We start from the raw sequence: 17,280 nt of genomic DNA on the forward strand, positions 1-17,280 counted from the left end.
GGTAATAGGAAAGATGTGAGGTTAAGTGTACTGTGTGTTTGTATTTTGGAAAAATAGGACTCACTTGACCACCTTGCCAACAGAGTCAACATGCATTTAAGTGCACAAGCATAAGTGTTAGTGTTAGACACACCCAAGGTCTCAGCTCGACCTTATGACTTCCTGGAACAACACAGAGGATGAAAAGAAATCTAACCTTTAAAGAGAATTTTATTTTATTTCTCATACAAAACTGCATTATTAGTGATAGAGATATGTGTTTCTAACCCATTATTGTTGCTTGATGGTTTAGTGCAGGTTTATGCCTTTATTGGGATATTATTCTGAACCAGGTTTTATGCATAATGATACTTGTTTTTTGGCTCAAATGTTTTCTAAATCTTATGTGTTTTTCCCATTTCAGTTTAATTATGAGCTGTGCTATTGAAAATTAATCAGTGGTTTATTTAACATCATCAGTAAAATCAGATTTATTTGCAAATGTTGTGTTACCCTTTGATGATGGAGCACAAAAGGCATACAACATTCATCCCACTGCAGATCATTGTTGAATAAATAAACAAGTCCAACATTCTTCTTTTAGTGCAAAGTATTTTCCTGGCATCTAGAAGTATGAGTGGGAGCACACTCAAATTCACCTTGCATGTCTGTGTTGGCAATTCTACACAGCTCTGATTGGCAAAGCGTGCCAAGTTCTTCTTGACCAGACAGGAGTATGATCACATGCAAAGAGATCTGAAGGACGGCATGCAGTTTATAAGCTTTGCTGTTGCTTTCACAGTTTGATGCTCTGCCAAATCAGATGAGAAGCTGTAAGAGCAACCCTGCGAAAAGAAGATCACTCAACGTCATCATCAGAATTATTTGATTAAAACGGTGCCAGGTATCATCAGTCCCATCAGTCACAACCTAGAATTTGACTTCATATATGCCTATAAAGCTATTGAGTACAGTAGCCAGAAGCATTACTGTATAATACATACATTTATAGAATGTGTTGGTAATCGTCTTATGTTTTGCAGAGATCACCTTTGCCCTTCTCAACACATCACAATTATATGATAAAATACATTTAAAGCAGAAACAGGAAGGAAATAAATAACCTTCTATGATATATAAGCCTCTTAGAGGAAGAGAGAGAGCCTTATGGCGCTCGTCATCTCTGTTGATCATGGCTTGTGACTGCAATGCAAATCTCTGTTGTCTCCAGGTTAATCCCAGGATTTGGGGGGATTTTAGGCACTCCATCAGCCAAATTTAGCCACAGTGAGTGCACATGACACATCGGACCCTAATTTGGTGATTGCAGAGCTGCTTCTTGAGATGTACAGTGAGGGTTTTTTAATACCTACAATAATTACATGATTGGGTGATTCACAGGGTAGAAGAATATTCTGAAACTTCAACATGTCTACAGTTAACTGTGCAAAATATGATGTTTGCTGAGCTGTTTTTTTATTATTGTAAAGGAGACGGTGAGATAATGTTTTTCCCAACTATTATTCTGAACATATACATTATCAGTATCTGAGGTTAGCATGAGTTGAATTATAATGCACATTTAACATGGACACAATTGCAACTGGTACTGCTACCTGCTACAGTAAGAATGCATGAATGAAGCTGAGCATTACCCTGCTGGTTTCTCTCACACTATTTTAAGACAAGACCCAAAACAGTGTCCTTTCTCTCTGGGTCAAAAGGAGATCTGTGCTTCACAGTCCACTAGCTCCACAACATACAGTAACTACCCAATTAGGAAAGTTAGAGAACAAGAAGCTGAAGACATAACACAGGTCTAAGAGCCTTTTTCTGACATCTTCGGTCAAGTATTAATCTTGTACAGTGTCTAAAATGGTTGGATGTAATCTGTGTGAAGGTGCTCCTACCATATGGACACAGAGAGAGAAGTGCAGAGAGACAACAGAAACCTTAAGCAGTTTCAAATGTGTGTTTTGATTCCTAATTTTGAGACTGAAAATACATTTGTAGATCCCTACAGCTTCCAATGTTGCCCTGCTACACCATAATGAAAAAATACTCTGCTTTGACCTCTCACCCCAACCATAAAATGCTAGTCTAGATTATAACGTGGGCTTTCAAACATAATGTTTTATGGCTTGAGCCATGCATCAGCAGCTACAGTTAATCCTGACCACTGCTACGCTGTGACAAACTGAAACAAGTCTGACCAAAAGAAACGGAAGACAAACTGGAGTAAAAACTGTCACCGTGTGTGTCGTAAGATTTGCCTGGCAACTATATGTACAGTTTGATGATGTGGACTTGGTCTTTGATATGATTGATATTCTAAGCAGCCAGAGGGTCAGACAGGCAGTTCACCTCTTTAAAAATCTCTTTGAAGACATCAAAAACAGGTTTTATGTCTGCTTGGAGAACTGAAGTCAGAACTACAGAGAGCGTAACCAACTCTATTAGCCAGACATTACGTAAGTAGCAACTTGAAACTTAAGATGTGCTGAAGAATTCAATGTGTGGATAGATGTACACATTCTCTGTGCTGCAATCAGCCACGGCCACAGCTCTACGGCTCTGCAATGACTGTGACATTTTGTTTTGGGACCACTTCAGATTCAGTGATCAATATATATAAAAAAATATGACAGGCAGTGTGCTGTGTGAGTGGTAATGGAAAAAATAAAACAACAAAGGTGGCCATATTAACTGGACTCGATAGTTCTTCTCCTTCATGTGGCATGTGGCCATTAGGTGTAGCTGGACAGGGTCCATAAAAGTGACTGAAAGGTGCTCTGCACTGTTTGCTTTGTTGCGTGGACTCGTATGTGGTAATGGTAAAGATCGATAACCAGCTGCTGATTCATCATTCACCCTAAGTCAATAGTGTCTGCGGTCGAACTAACTGGCCCCATTTGACCATTATATTGTCATGTGTTATGAGTAACACAAGGGGTGCCTGGCAACAAATGTTTGGCAGGATATTTGAGGAATGACCCATGTAAGCCATGGTCTGCTGCACACTGAAAACAGCCATTACTACTGACAAGCAGCACCTATCTTGCTCATTAAGTGTTGAGCTTTTGAACTGCAGTTCAAGTAATAAACACAGAAGTTTGGGACTCAGCCAAACTTTCTTTTTTTTTTTTACAAAAGAAAAACACTGTGGTTGCATGAGTGTGTGTGTGTGGTGTTTCTAATTGGACTGACTACATCACTTCATGGTCTAAGTTGAAAGAATTTCAGGTGCTTCCCTCTCATCAATTATACCCTTTGTTATGTTTTTATAGTAAGAAAGGTGAAAAATAACTGTAACAAAGTTAAAAAATGAGTCTGAATCTTGAGTTCTACATCTTTTGGCATGTTGTATTCCGGAATAATTTCATGTAGAACAATAAGATTGCTTGCTAATGTGAAGAGAAGATAAAAAATGAAATTCAACAACTCCTATGTTGAAGTTAAAATTTATAAAACAGAAAGTCTATGATGCTTGAAGCCAAATTCAAATATGACATTTGTCCCTGCTCTGTTCAGCAACAGGGTGTTAGATCATATGCAAAGCTCGGGGGCGATGGTGGCGTCCTGTGTCCTCTCCAACACTCCAGCTGTTATAAGTTCGCTTGTAAGAGCTCAACTTTGCAATACAAATTACATTGGCAAGAGATTCCAACAAAGCACACGCATGAAATCACTCGTTTTGCATGTTAGTGGTGTAGCCATCTACCAGATGGTGGTTTGGCTTTATATGCTTAGATTCACATGCAAGCGACAAACCTAAGCCTTTGGTGAGAAGGAAATGGAGAGTAACCCATCACCGTGCAAAACAAGTCTTTCTAGACACTTAAACCTCTTCAGTGTCACATGTTGACAGATTCCTGGGATTTATTCTTTTGAAGAATAGTTAAAGCTGTCACGTTCTCCTTTAATGATCATGGAACCACTGGAGTTGTTGTATTTTAATAAGAAATAATTTGTCTTTATTATCATACAGTTAAAATGTACATGTATACACCCTGTGTGGTCTAAACATTGTATAACAGCCTATATGGTATCTGGTATAGTAATGGCATCACCACCGCAGATGTGTGCTGGAGCATCATCCTGGTGGACGAGAAATCCTCTTGTCAGTACAGGTGACAGCTGATCCACACCTCCTTTGCATCACAGAAGATAGTGACCATCAAATTTCTTTGGAGATGGAGACTGTTGTTTCCACTGTTGTTTTTCCCACTGGGTGGAAGTGGGACTTCAGTCACATCCACAGTTACAAATAAAGAAATGTCTTATGATGTATGGAAGGTTGTCTTTTTAAATGATCTGACATGCCATGAAGGTCATTGACTTCAGATTTTCTACATACCAAAGCTGGTCAGCCCCCCTATACTTAGTGATCTTCCTTAACTTCATTGAGGAATATTCGTACCACCTGTATTCTTTGAAATAAATAATCTAACAGGCTGTGGCACCCAATAGAATACTGCTGCCTTAGTTTCCCTCTGTTTCACCAGTCTAGTGCCCAACTTTGCTCGCTTGTGAGTCACTTTCATGTAACCTCTCTGATCTCCTTTTCCACATGTACAAGAGGGAGAGAAAGGTTTGGTTTGTTGAGGCCAATGTAGAAATTATATAAGAAAGAAGGCATTTAACAGGATCTCAGGGTTCAGATGTCAGTGCCACAAAGGTACCATGGAGGAAAGATGGAGGGTGAGGGGTCAGGTAAGCCGAAAGATAATGGCCAACAGCTGTGAATGGGGATATGAGGAGAGGCAGGCAGGTGGGAAACGAAGGGGCAGAGCAAGGGGGATGTTAATGTGGGAAACAAGGCCGTTCCCTCTCGAGGAGTGAAAAGCATTCCTTCTGCTGCTGAAGGTTATCAGGTTGCAGGTTGAAAGGGGCCTGTAAAAGGCAATGCAGAAGCTTGTTTCAATGCTTCAATACTTATTACCATGCCAGTCATATATATGGCTCTGGGGATGTTTGGTCAACATCCATATATATACCCATCAGCATTATAGAAATGTCAGCGTAAAGATGTTAGCATTTGCTTGATGTCCATCACACGTTACATTCACCCCATAGGCAATTTTATTGTCAGTAGTTCCCTATGGACTGTATGTAGTAGGAAAACGCTTGTCAAACTTGACTATTTTCACTGTGAGGTGACAGCACTAACCACTGACAAATCATTCCACTGTCTCATAATCCAATATAAATGGAAATGCAATCAAACTGTAGCTGACTGAGCTAAAACCTGCCAAGCCCTGAAAAAAAAGTCAGTCACTGCCCCGATACATTTTTCCTCCTGCTGGAAATCCTTTCATGTAAAATCCAATCATGATCTCAGATTGTTTTGGAGTACACTGAATAATTGAGATCATATCCCCCTGTAGAAATGTCTCTTTCTGTCAGCATAACATGCACGAAGCATGAAGCTGTTAGATTTACTTTGATCACAGCACCAACAAGATCGGTTCAACTGTGGAGTTACATAAACAGGAAAAACATAATCTGGCCTGTTGTACCAGCTTTCTCTCGATGCAAGGCACAAAGGCATACCACACTACTCACAGGACAAGCAATATAGCACCAATTATGGCTGCATAAATACAGGATTCACCTTTATTTATTCCCTTAATATAACAGTTTTACTATAGTTTTCTATCAGTTTAGACATTGCAGAGAGTTGACCCTATAATCAATAGTAGCATCAATAACAGCATATTTATGAAGTCTGATAACTTATGATAGGTTAAACCAAAAGCATGACGTATTTTTTAATGTAGATTTGCCTACAGAGTTAAAAACAAACTATTTTATAAGAAATGCACTTAATTATTGTACCAAAATATCACTGTTTGTCTGATTGAAAGTCAATCCTTTATCATCTGGCCGGCGTGTCATAGTCGGTCCCCTAGAACACTTTCAAGAGCTTCACTTTCAGTTCCTCCCTAGCGGATAGGTTTCCATATTACCAGCTGTTAATTATTCATCTATGTTCGCTTGGCGCCTCAGCTGGAAAATAAAGCAAACCCTTTGGACTGGTGATACAGAATAACACAGTGACCTCTCTGCTGAACCCAGCTGCATTGTCCATTTGTCTCCTACTGTTGGTAAGAGTGAAACTGGAGCCCAGGTGGAGATTATTTCTTCACATGTAAAACTCGTCTCTCGCACAAGTCCATAAACAGCCAGCACAGTGAAGGGTGCGCAGTGCTTGAAGAGCTAGGTACAGTCCCTTTTGTAATGTGCAAAATGATATCTCTGCAGTGTAACCATCTCTATTACAGGGGGAAGAGATTGTCTTACCCTTTGGATTTGCTTCAAAGAACACAACAAATGAGCTTGTGCTGCTTGCTATGGATGGGGTGCGCCTAAGCTTATTCACAAAAAAGGAGAAAAGTCAGACGTAGTAGCAACTAAAATGTGGCCATACAAGTATGAGTTGATTACCTGGTAATCATTTAAAGATGAACACTGATAGTCAACTACTCTAATGACTGTAAAAATGGAACATGGCAGGTTTGTTTCTGCTCTGCATTAGTTTATTCATCACTAAAATTGTATAATTAAAACCAAATGCATTAAAACAGATCTGCTACATACTAATAATAACAGTTTATTTTGATGCATCCATTACCAAATCTTCACAACATGTACAGTAGATATGTCCTTGACAAAATAAACAGGAGATAGATTATGTCAGTTTTCCTTTTCATTGTTGCATGATGTGTGAGCCCTTTGAAAAGTTCTGATGACACACACGGACGCTTAAGTATTCAGGAAGCACTCTGGATTGTTGCAGAAAGTGGAGGGATGATGGACAAGCACACTGATGGATGGAGAAAAAAAAAAAGAAAATTGTGAAACAGACCTTGGAGACCTTGTGAAATTGTTTCTACACAATCTATTGTACCAGCAGACATAACATTACATAAATTCAATGTAACCATTTGCTCTTAATTGTGTGCTTAATTATATGCAATTAGGTAAAATAAGATTACAGATTGCATCCAAGTGCCAGTCTATTTCTCATGTCTCTTGTAGAATTTAAGACTCCCAATACAATACTGTATAAACTACACAAATGTTTGACATTTAATTACAACTGTAGCATACAACTTCCCATCTATTTACCTGTAAACGCAGACACATCAATCACGTGCCCGGGGTGGCTGGTAGTACTGCTGCGTTGGTCTTGTGCGTCTAGGCTGTCCATCTCCCCCTCGGCGAAACTCTAGTGAACTGTCATAGTAACCGTCATCTTCTTCCTACCATTGTACATTGGATATGGTTGAGATGTGTTACTGTGAATAATCAGACTACATATCATTTACCCTTCATCACCGTTAGTTGCTTCTACCTGGTATTAACCAGCATGTTTTGATCTTAATAATGATTTTGCTCTACTTACCAACACATCAGGAGCCACTGGTTTGATGTTATGCAGGAGGACCTCTTCACAGTTTCCATAATCACTAAATACAACAACAGCCGTAGAGCCTGATGGATGCACAGCATCTATTCTGGCATGGTAGAACTTGACACACAGACAAACAAAATAAACACCAAATTAATGACAAACCACAAACCCTGTCAACACAATGGCATTCATTATTTTCATATTTTGATTATCAGATGTAAAAAATGTGTGAATGACATACCTTACTGTCTTCCCAGTACAGAGCAAGGCACTGGTCTCCAGGTTTCCAAGCGTGTTCAACAGCATGGCTTTTCTCAAAACCTCGAGGACCTTGACCTTTACCTTGTCCCTGTCTTTTTTTGGGCCCTGGGTTGTTAGACATGTTTTTCTTCGGAGGCAAATCCCTGTTGGGTGGACAAGAATTTCCTGGCTTGATTGGCCCTGTTCTTTTATGTTCCATGTCTCCGTTTTGGAAATGAGAAGGATCCACTGACATTGCCCGAAAACCCTGTGATAGCCCCACATCTTGGGAAGTCCCTGAGCCTCCTCCCCTTGAGTTAAAGTTTGGTGGTCCACCGTCTCTTTGTCGCTCAAAGTGATCAGGGTTTGGACGATCAGCCTTACCCTTTCTCCTGTTGTGTTCTTCATTTCTTTCTGCACGTTTATTATTTCCTCTTCCCTCTACTTCACCTCCTGCATTAGGTTTTGATGTTGGTACACTGTCTTTTACCCCTCTCCTGTGAGACGGTCCAGGCATATTCCCACTGCTAAACTCTATTGGATGCTGAGGTTCTTTTGAATGTGTGGAATTCGAAGACGAGTGAAAAATTTGCTCATCTCGCATGTCTCTCCTCTCATTGTGCACTCTGTCTGATGTGCCTCGTGACCATCTCTCCTGGCCCTTCCAATGCTGGGCTTGAGCTGATGTTTGGAAGGTTGTACAGTTAGACAGAGGCTCCTGGCCAGGCTTGGGAAATTCAGTGTCTCTGTGGAAGCGAGGTGGTCTGTCATTCCTTTGTTGCCTATGGTCATTGTGGGAGGAGAACTTGGTCTGAAATGTGTCTTTGGTGTAATAGTCTGAGTTGGAGGAATTTCCTTTGTTCTCGTGATGTCTCTGTGGTGCCTGGCTCTTTGACTCTGAGGAAACAAAACAAATTTCAAAACTATGGAAAAACAATAATAGGATAAACATAAACAAAACAAAACCAACTGCTGTCTGCTACAGTCAGTTCAAAAAAAAAAAAAAAAGCAAATGTGCATGGGAAAGCGTCTGTCAATGTAGACTACATAATCCTGAGGATGCATATTTGAACAATTTGTTCCTTCCAAAAAATAAATCAAGCAGAAAGATGGTTTGATGGATCAGATAGAGCAGTTTACGTACCATCAATAGAGAAAACTCCCATCTTGGATTCCAAAAAATCAAACAGAGTACTTGGTCCAGATGGCCTTCCTCCTCCTCCCTCTTCTTCATCTTCATTTCTGGACCTGCCTCTTCCCTTTCCTCTGGCTGAGAAAAAAGGATAATATAAAACCTGATGTTAAGAACTATTTAATTAATTAGTGAATGTGTGCAAGTTTTTTAATCGAAACAATGTGGCTCTTTTAGTGTTAACAGCCCCTTTCTCCAGTTATTGCCCCATATGCTGAAAAAATGCAGCGCAGCAGTCCACTGTGACTGAACAACTTTCAAGTTGCTGCAAGATTGCTTTTTGTACTGAAACAAATACAAAACAATGACATCAGTTAAAGTAGAAAATCCACCTGAAACCTCCTTGTGAAAATAGTCAGCAATAAAGTGTGCATGCAGTAAAACAAGCAAAATTGCCACTGTAGACCTTCAACTGGGCATCTAGTGGTATTCACTGCATTTAAAGGACCTCCACATTACTCCACCAACCTCACTCTTACTCTGAGTACTCTGTAGACACAAGTGTGTGTATGTCTGTGTGTGTGTGTGTATGAACCTCTGGGCGGTGGCTTGTTAGATTCAGCTACCACAGGGCCACATCTGCTACCAGAAGATCCAGTCAGCAGGCTGTTTAGTGCCACTTCGAGGTTGTTATTATTGTCCATCAGAGCTTGTCGAGCAGCCTCCCTGTTAAAGCCCATCTCCATGATGTCTCTCAGTGCTCGCTCGTCCACCTGCCCATCGGAAGAAAGAAAAAAAACATTGTATGGATAAGGTACAAAATGTACAGGGAGATGGGAAAACGACATGTGGGCATAATGGTTACAATAATAAGGGAAAATAAGAACATTTTAGACTCAAGAGGTAAGCTTTTGTATGACAGAGAAAGGTGGAGTGGATAAATCCACAACAAACCTCCCATTTTTAATTCTGCTTTACCTTAACGTACATTTAGGGTTTAAACCATCCTATGCATTCCAAAGCCAAACACTATAATATCATCTTCCATCCTATTTATGTGTTCAGCCCAAAGCTTGCTGATTTCAGCCAAGAAACTGGCAGGCCACAGCACAAAGCAAGACAAATGGACTGCCACCTGATTGGAAAACCTGACCAGGTCTCCAGTTCATTTACATTTCTACAAAATCATAATCAATGCCTCGCCCAGTCTCTGAACCATGAAATAAGACTTCAAACCAGACCAAAAAAAGAACTGCAAAACAAGTTTCACCCTTTAAATTGCTTTGTTACACTGAATAAAGACCCTGGTAATGTGAGGTAAAACCATTATTTCAACACAGGCAAAAATGTTTTTACAGGTTTGTCTTCTCACCAGCTCTCGGTAGTTTCCATCTTGTCTGCTTTCCGTTCTTTCAACCCTGTCGTCTCGTCTCCTCTGTTGGTATGAGTCTCGGCCTCGGGAGGAGGAGGCAGCATTGGACAAATTACTACCTGCATTTCCTCCACCACCAAACGTGCGGGGACCCTAACAAGTTAAGAAAAAGAAATTAGGATCAATAGAACACAATGAAATTATCACTTTAAATTTGAAGCAATGTAAGATTAAAGGTAATGCCAATAAGAAGTGTGCATTTTTACACGGAGGACAAATGTAATGATAGGAGGTGGTGGCACCATACGTATGTGTTTACATACCTCTTTGGTCTTGGCCACCTCAGCAATAGCCGCTGTCCGCTGCTTTTCAAACTCATCATTCTCATCAGTACTTTTGACTGCACTTTGAGTGTGGAGGGTCTTCCTCTGGTCTAATTCTCTGCTGTCCACTTCATCTTTCCTTGCACACTTCTACAGAAAGAGTACAAACAGATCCAGAAATGTATATTTCTTTGAGTAAAAAAGTGAACAGGACAATTTCATTTTCTATAGATTTTCACTACACTTATATTAATTCATCGGTACCATTTAAGCCTTTTACTTTAAATAGCAACCTAAATTCTAAAGTTGCCTACCACCATACAGTTTTGAAACCTAACTGAGCTTTACCGGGAGAGCAGGCAGAAAAAACTAGACTTTTCTGCATGAACAACAATAACGTTGTACTGTATTTTTTTGTAATTCGCCATCAAAATAGCAAAAGCTCTTAAGTATGCCTAATAATTATGCTTCTGCCTTCCGAGAAATAATTGTTTTGTCTGATGAGATGCAACTAACTTCTTAAAGGGGAACGAAATGTTTAACAAACACGCAACACATATCACTTTTAAAACCATTCCTTCTGTGAAACATGGTGGAGGAAACTTCATGCTGCGAGAAACTGACAGAACACACAGAGCAAAAATCCAGGCACAGATTTGCTTCATAATACCAATTACCTTGGAGCAGAGTTGCAAAGCAGACCCACATAACACTAAGTCCCAGAGTGACCCAACACAAAAAAAATACAGTTTCACAGAAAATCTAGAGAATGTTGAATGATAATTCCCAATTGCTCCTCAACCAACTTTACAAAGCTTGAGCAAATCTGGAATGAAGGATGGGTGAAAATCCCAAAATCCAAGTGTCAAGCTGATCCGGGTGCATCCCACTTTAAAGCTGTGATCCTTGCCAAGGGAGTACTGACTCAGAATCTGTGGCTTTTAAAACTGTTTAATTTCCCAAAAATAGCTGTGAAGTGCTAAATTGGAAAATGTAGGAAAATGTAAGATGATTTAATACTTTTTCTAGTTACTGGGAATTGAGCAAATACCTGTTTCAGATGAGGAAACTGCCACTTAACAGTATGCCCAACAAAAAAGTAATTCAAAACATTAGCATGCACTTCAAAGATTCATGAACACACTTACTATTCAAAAAAGATCTGAGAGAACACTGCCAAAAAATACACTACCAGGAGCAACACTTGGGTTTGGCCTTTTGCATATATTTACACATACTTAGCTGACCTACATTAAATGAAAACTTATTCCATAAACATATGGCTGCTTTTTTGTTGTCATGTCATATTCATGTTTCTAGCCTTTCCTATGGTGTTTATATCAGAGCAAAGCACTTGACAACTTTACATTAGAAGTGTGCACAATTATATATATTTATATATAATATTATTTTCCTCACCTGTCCAAACGGCACAAAGGGAGGAGGTCCACCTTCTGCTCCAATGTTACTCCGACTGTGTTTAGCGAGACTCTGGGGGATAAAGAATGCTTGTTCTTTAAAAACTGAGACACATACAGTCCCTAGGAGACTAATGCCAGACTGGATATAGCCTTTATTACAGATTTAAAATGATTACTAAAATATGAATTCCATTTTTTAAGATAAAGTAGCTGAGCCATCATTAGAATGGAAACCCTCACCCTTTGTAGTTCCCACTTCTCCACCATGTGATCAACCTCTCCTCCAAGGACAGAGATTTTTGAGTCATCAAGCAGCAAAAGACCATTTTTAACCTGCACTGTCCCAAGAAGTTTTACTTTTGTCCCGGGGGGCGTATTTAGACTGAAAAAAAAAAGAAAACGAAATAAGTACATGCACAAAAGGATGCTTTATGTATGAGTCTTTATTCAACTGCTAAATGCTGAACACATTCAAGGATTCTTGCTCATTATAACTGCATATACCAAGCTCCACACCCTATTGCCTTACCCATACCACTTTATAAATGACATGGAGCAGTGCCAGCCGATGGATGGCAAGGCTAGGAGAGACTATTAATAATCCCAGCTGCTCACCCATCCTCATGGTAAATTAAAAGCCCCTCTATCTCATCAGGCCTGATAAGGCCTCTGCCTCTCTCATTAGGAAAGCACAGAGACTTAGAGGGATTTCCAGCTACTGATGCCGGATGCCAAAGCAACAATTAGGGATTTCACTCCAAACCTCTGGGATAGATGGCTCTCTCATGATAGCAGCAAATGCAGAAATGAGGCACTAGCTATCATTGATTCTATCACATACATGTGATCACTCCAACAAAACACACTATTCAGCCTCCATGTTGCTGCTTAATGCTTAATTGTCATCTCTCTATCCTATGTTGCTGTCACACACTCAATGGTCCTGTAATCCATTTCATCCGTCTTCATCCGCCACTTACTTATGGCCTCACGCACACTAAAACGGACACTTTCATAAGAAACACTAACCACCGCTGTTGGCAGCCAGTGTGTGTGTGCCGCTCATAAAGGGGGGATTTGTTCTGTTCTCTCCTCTCTTCCCATCAGGAAGTCAAGGCCCACATTCTGGCCACTCCACCTGTACAGACTGGCTAGTCACCATGGCAGCAGTCACCAAGGCCACCGTTGCTTGGATGGAGATGTAATTAAGGCTGGGAATTGTTAGATCAGCTGCCACCACGTGGAAATTGCAGATAAAGGGAAAATTCAGACATGTGGTGGGGTAAGAGTGATGACAGAGAGGTGAAGGAGGAGGGTGTGTGTAGAATCTTAGCTTTAAATATACAAGGAAATAGATAAATGCATCGGTTTGTGCATCTACGACCAATACACTTTTTCTACATTCTTATTTACAATTGCCAAACAAATTACACATCATTTTCTTATTTGCACAAAAGCTAAAATATCCCTAAATGCAAGAACATTGTTAATTACCTTATCTTCGACAGATGTTTAAACTCCAATCCAACACAGGTGGTGTGCCCATCTGTCATTTGTAGGCGCAGCATTCGTGGTGCACCCTGGGACTCTTCATGGTCTTTAGGAGCAGAGATGTTTCTTACCTTCTGCACTTGGAGAACACATGGTCCCTCCAACTGTGCAAAAGACAACAAAAAAATTGGCATTTAAGGCAAATTAGCAGCATGCGGGGCAGGTCAAACTGCTATGGTACGTCCTTTCAGCATTGGTTTACTTACCCTTCCATGACTTACATTTAGCATTTTATGCAGACGTCTGTATAAAAGCTATTCTCTCAAATTATAGCTTCTACTTCCATGAAACTACCTAAATGCAAAAAGCACTACAAATAACCAAATGTACAGCAATTTAGGAGCACAGTTGGCTTCAACTCTTATAGAAATGTAGAAGGCAGGCTGTACAACATGAGTGTGTGTCATTCAGTGCTTGAGGAGAACAGAAAGTAAGTGTTCATAAAATTACATGTTTGGTACATTCTTTCTCCTTTTCCAGTTTCACCAGCAGACACTTATTTCTCAGTGTGTGAGGGCCATCTAGTGGCACAACTATAAACTACATTTTAACTGTTTACTTCAGAACTACAATGACTATATATATATATATATATATATATATATATATATATATATATATATATATATATATATATATATATATATATATATATACATACATATATATATATATATATATATATATATATATATATATATAGAGAGAGAGAGAGAGAGAGAGAACACAAACAACTCACCTTTTCAGTTCTTCCACTATTGATATCAGTCGGTAGAACTTTTCTCCCAATCGGCCTAAGATCATACTGCAAAGGATAGAATTTAATTAATTATGCTTTTTATTTTCTTGTAAGCAACATAAAGGTCAGTTGCTCCAGATCCAAATTGGTCTGTTCCCATATTACTTACAGATCTTGTAATGCATCTGACAATATCTCTAAATACAGGTATTCAATGTCGCCATTAATACAAAAAGATAGTTGCCTCTTGATATGGATATCTCAATACATTTTCTTTAAACTAAATTATGATACAATTAAAAATGCAAGAAATATTCCCGAATCAGTTTTGTTAACAAGATAGCTGTGCAGGAAAACATGATTTACTTATTTTGAGATGTTACCGATTACAAGCATTTAAAGCTCTACCATGAAGATACTGTGTGCTGGGAGAAACCAGGCAAGCAGTAATATTTTTAAGTACAGGCTAGGAACTTCTGGCAGCACTTAAAATGTAAAGGTCAAGGCTTTGCAGTAAATATGACTATTGTGTGTCCTGGATTCAGCTGCTACTGTGGTCAGGTATGCAGTATCCTTGTCCTTTTCAGTTCTTAGAGAAAAACATTCCTCATTCAACATTCTTCACAATTCCATGACTGTTTATGGTCTTTACACTTTAATAAATAGGTTTAATTAAATTTCCTACTAAGTGACACTTTCTTTTCTGAGAAAAAACAGCAGAATTACTGTTGTTAAAGCTGGATTGTGTTGTACCTCCATAATAAAAATGAATATGTTTTCAACCTTACATCAATTTCTGCTACAATTGTAACTAATTTGTTCAAGATGGGAAAGATGAGTGATGTGTAGGTACAAGCTAATCTCTGGAGGTAGACCAACTGAAGATGGATAGACCTATTGCTGTGTCTACCTTTAGTGGACCACACATCAATAGTAATTAGAAAATTGGCTAATAGAAAATTGGCTGAATTTCTGTGATGGTGTGAACAGCAAATGAAAAGTGAAATTCCTTTGTCACTCTTTAATGACATTCATTGTAATCTGTATATTTTGAGTGATATCTGTAATCCATTCCTGTACCACCACTCCTCAAACTGCCTCAAACTTCTCTTACTGCCTCTTACTACTTTGCATGTATGGTAGTAAGGTAGACCAGTATACAGTTTGTATCTTTAGTGCAGACTCATTTTTTACGGGTAGCATGTGTGCTCCACAAAAAAAGACTGCTGCCTACACTGTAAAAGTAAAATGCATATGTAAAACATGCATGATTAAAACTCACATCAAGTGCAATACGAATAACGTCACTATGTGTTATCTTCTCAGCTGATCCTTTCAGTTCTGCAATTCCTTCATCAGTGAGGAACCTGGGAGATAAAAAATAAGAAGAAAGATAAAGTCAGAAGATACCGGCATCAGGAGCCAACATATTTTCAATTATAAAAGATTAGATTTGACGTCACATTGCAGTTACCTACACCGCTGCCACAAATTAATTTACTTTAAATAATAGTAAATAAAGTAAATAAACAAAAAGATGGAACAATAACAGACAACTTTTAGGTAAAAATTAAAATATATATTAGTATATATTATATTATTCTTATTATATATTAGTATATATTCTCCCAGTTTTTTAAACTAAATTCACACTCAACACCTGCTTTATGTGAGGCCAACTAAAAGATAATAATTTCAGTTAATCAATTTATTTACAATGCTCGATATCACAAATATCTCAGCTTTTTCAGATACTTCAGAACAGTCCAGAGTTCAGTTGCCTCAAATTTGCCTTATCAGTTGCATTATCTTTAAAGGTGTGTTACAGTCATTAAAGCCTCTGATAATGCAAGTATACAATGTACAAACTTTTCACTTTTAAATGAGCACATTACCCATTTACCAACTTTGCAACGCTTGAATGAGTGTGTTAAAAATGGATGATTGATGGATGTCAGCCCTTTGCCGTTGCCACTGTACAGTAGCTATTACAGTAGCACACGTCGTCACAAGTATCTTTTATTCTAAGTAAGCCTAATAGCAAAATGGATAGTTTTGACGGACTGAGTCCCAGCCTTGCATGTAAACGTTATTACGGCCCTATAGCGCAAAATGTAGCATCAGCGATATGATAATAGCATGCTAAGTATGTATTAGCCTAGCTAACGTAAATTATCTCGCCAGTTGTACAGATACCCATGGTATTGCTTTAGGAAACATTTGTGTTGCCATTAGCAGCAGATTATAAAGTATTTATGTATCTTTGTTTTCCTTTGTAGTCTTGTAAAACTCTGTATATATAAAAATATGTTGATTATAGTTGCTAACCAGCACCAATCTGGCAGCTCAGTTAAGTTAAGCTAGCTTTCTGACACTAGCCATGATACCTACCAGCCCTCTTTCGTCAGGGATTCTGACAAATCGGTCATTTTCGTCCAAACCGTGGACACCAATAAGTTTAAAGAGAGTACCCTTGAACAACGACTGATCTGAATCTGTACCACATATCCTTATACCAACAAAGCTTGCTAATATGAGAATTGAACGACCCAACGGCACATACGTCACGACCAAGTACATGTACGGGGTGCCGAGAGGGACAAAATATTGTTGCGTTTCTTAAATGTTTTATCGTTTGGCAAACAACGAAGGAATACCGCCACTTACTGGTGCGGAGTACAGAGAACGCGTTCAGTATATTTAATGTTAAAACAATGTAACTGTACACTGTGCTCTCAACATACGTTTCCAGTGTTTTAAACTCGATGCCTTCTTTCTGACACATAATTATGAATTTTGATGGTTCAGCGTGACACGCTTTACTGCCTCTGTCTGCCAAGTTTAACTATTTTTATTCATTCTTCTTCATTTTTCTGATTGTTTCACGTGTTTGGTTGTGGGCAACTCTTTTGTTGGTTATATAAATTGTTTTTATTTTCTGAACAACAGACGACTTGACTGACAGATTTAAACAGTAAGTACAAACTGTGATGGTGAGAAACAATGTGCTTTTTTTTAAAGGATATCATTGGCCCTCATTCTGATCAGTCTTCACTGGAGGTATTGATTTGTTGCTCCTGGTATGTTTTGTATTAATAATGAAGAA

At 38.9% G+C, this 17,280-nt stretch overlaps 1 protein-coding gene across 2 annotated transcripts; it reads right to left on the reverse strand.

Annotated features, from left to right (window-relative positions):
- Positions 1–6,559: 6,559 nt before the first annotated feature.
- On the reverse strand, positions 6,560–16,756 carry tdrd3 (tudor domain containing 3). Of its 2 annotated transcripts, XM_028402705.1 has the most exons (14): positions 16,566–16,756; positions 15,457–15,541; positions 14,175–14,240; positions 13,379–13,539; positions 12,125–12,266; positions 11,883–11,954; positions 10,464–10,613; positions 10,141–10,293; positions 9,364–9,541; positions 8,781–8,906; positions 7,638–8,533; positions 7,388–7,513; positions 7,111–7,244; positions 6,560–6,805 (listed from the first exon to the last, which is right to left on the reverse strand). In XM_028402705.1, the coding sequence occupies exons 1-13, from the start codon at positions 16,601–16,603 to the stop codon at positions 7,128–7,130; spliced, it is 2,310 nt and encodes a 769-aa protein (XP_028258506.1). In that variant the 5' UTR covers positions 16,604–16,756; the 3' UTR covers positions 6,560–6,805; positions 7,111–7,127. The 2 variants fall into 2 exon arrangements, with proteins under 2 accessions (XP_028258506.1, XP_028258507.1); XM_028402706.1 differs by lacking the exon at positions 6,560–6,805 and having other exon boundaries at positions 7,139–7,280.
- Between the last annotated feature and the right edge of the window lie 524 nt (positions 16,757–17,280).

This window comes from Parambassis ranga, chromosome 3 (genome assembly GCF_900634625.1).
Source record: "Parambassis ranga chromosome 3, fParRan2.1, whole genome shotgun sequence".
Lineage (NCBI taxonomy): Eukaryota > Metazoa > Chordata > Actinopteri > Ambassidae > Parambassis > Parambassis ranga.

Excerpts from the sequence above, each read along its gene's own strand:
- tdrd3 (XM_028402705.1), bottom strand. The coding sequence starts at position 16,603 with ATGACCGATTTGTCAGAATCCCTGACGAAAGAGGGCTG. Across the intron at positions 13,540-14,174 it reads ATAGTGGAAGAACTGAAAAG|TTGGAGGGACCATGTGTTCT; the intron begins GTGAGTTGTTTG and ends TCTTTTGCACAG. Across the intron at positions 7,245-7,387 it reads CAGTGGCTCCTGATGTGTTG|GAAGAAGATGACGGTTACTA; the intron begins GTAAGTAGAGCA and ends GTACAATGGTAG.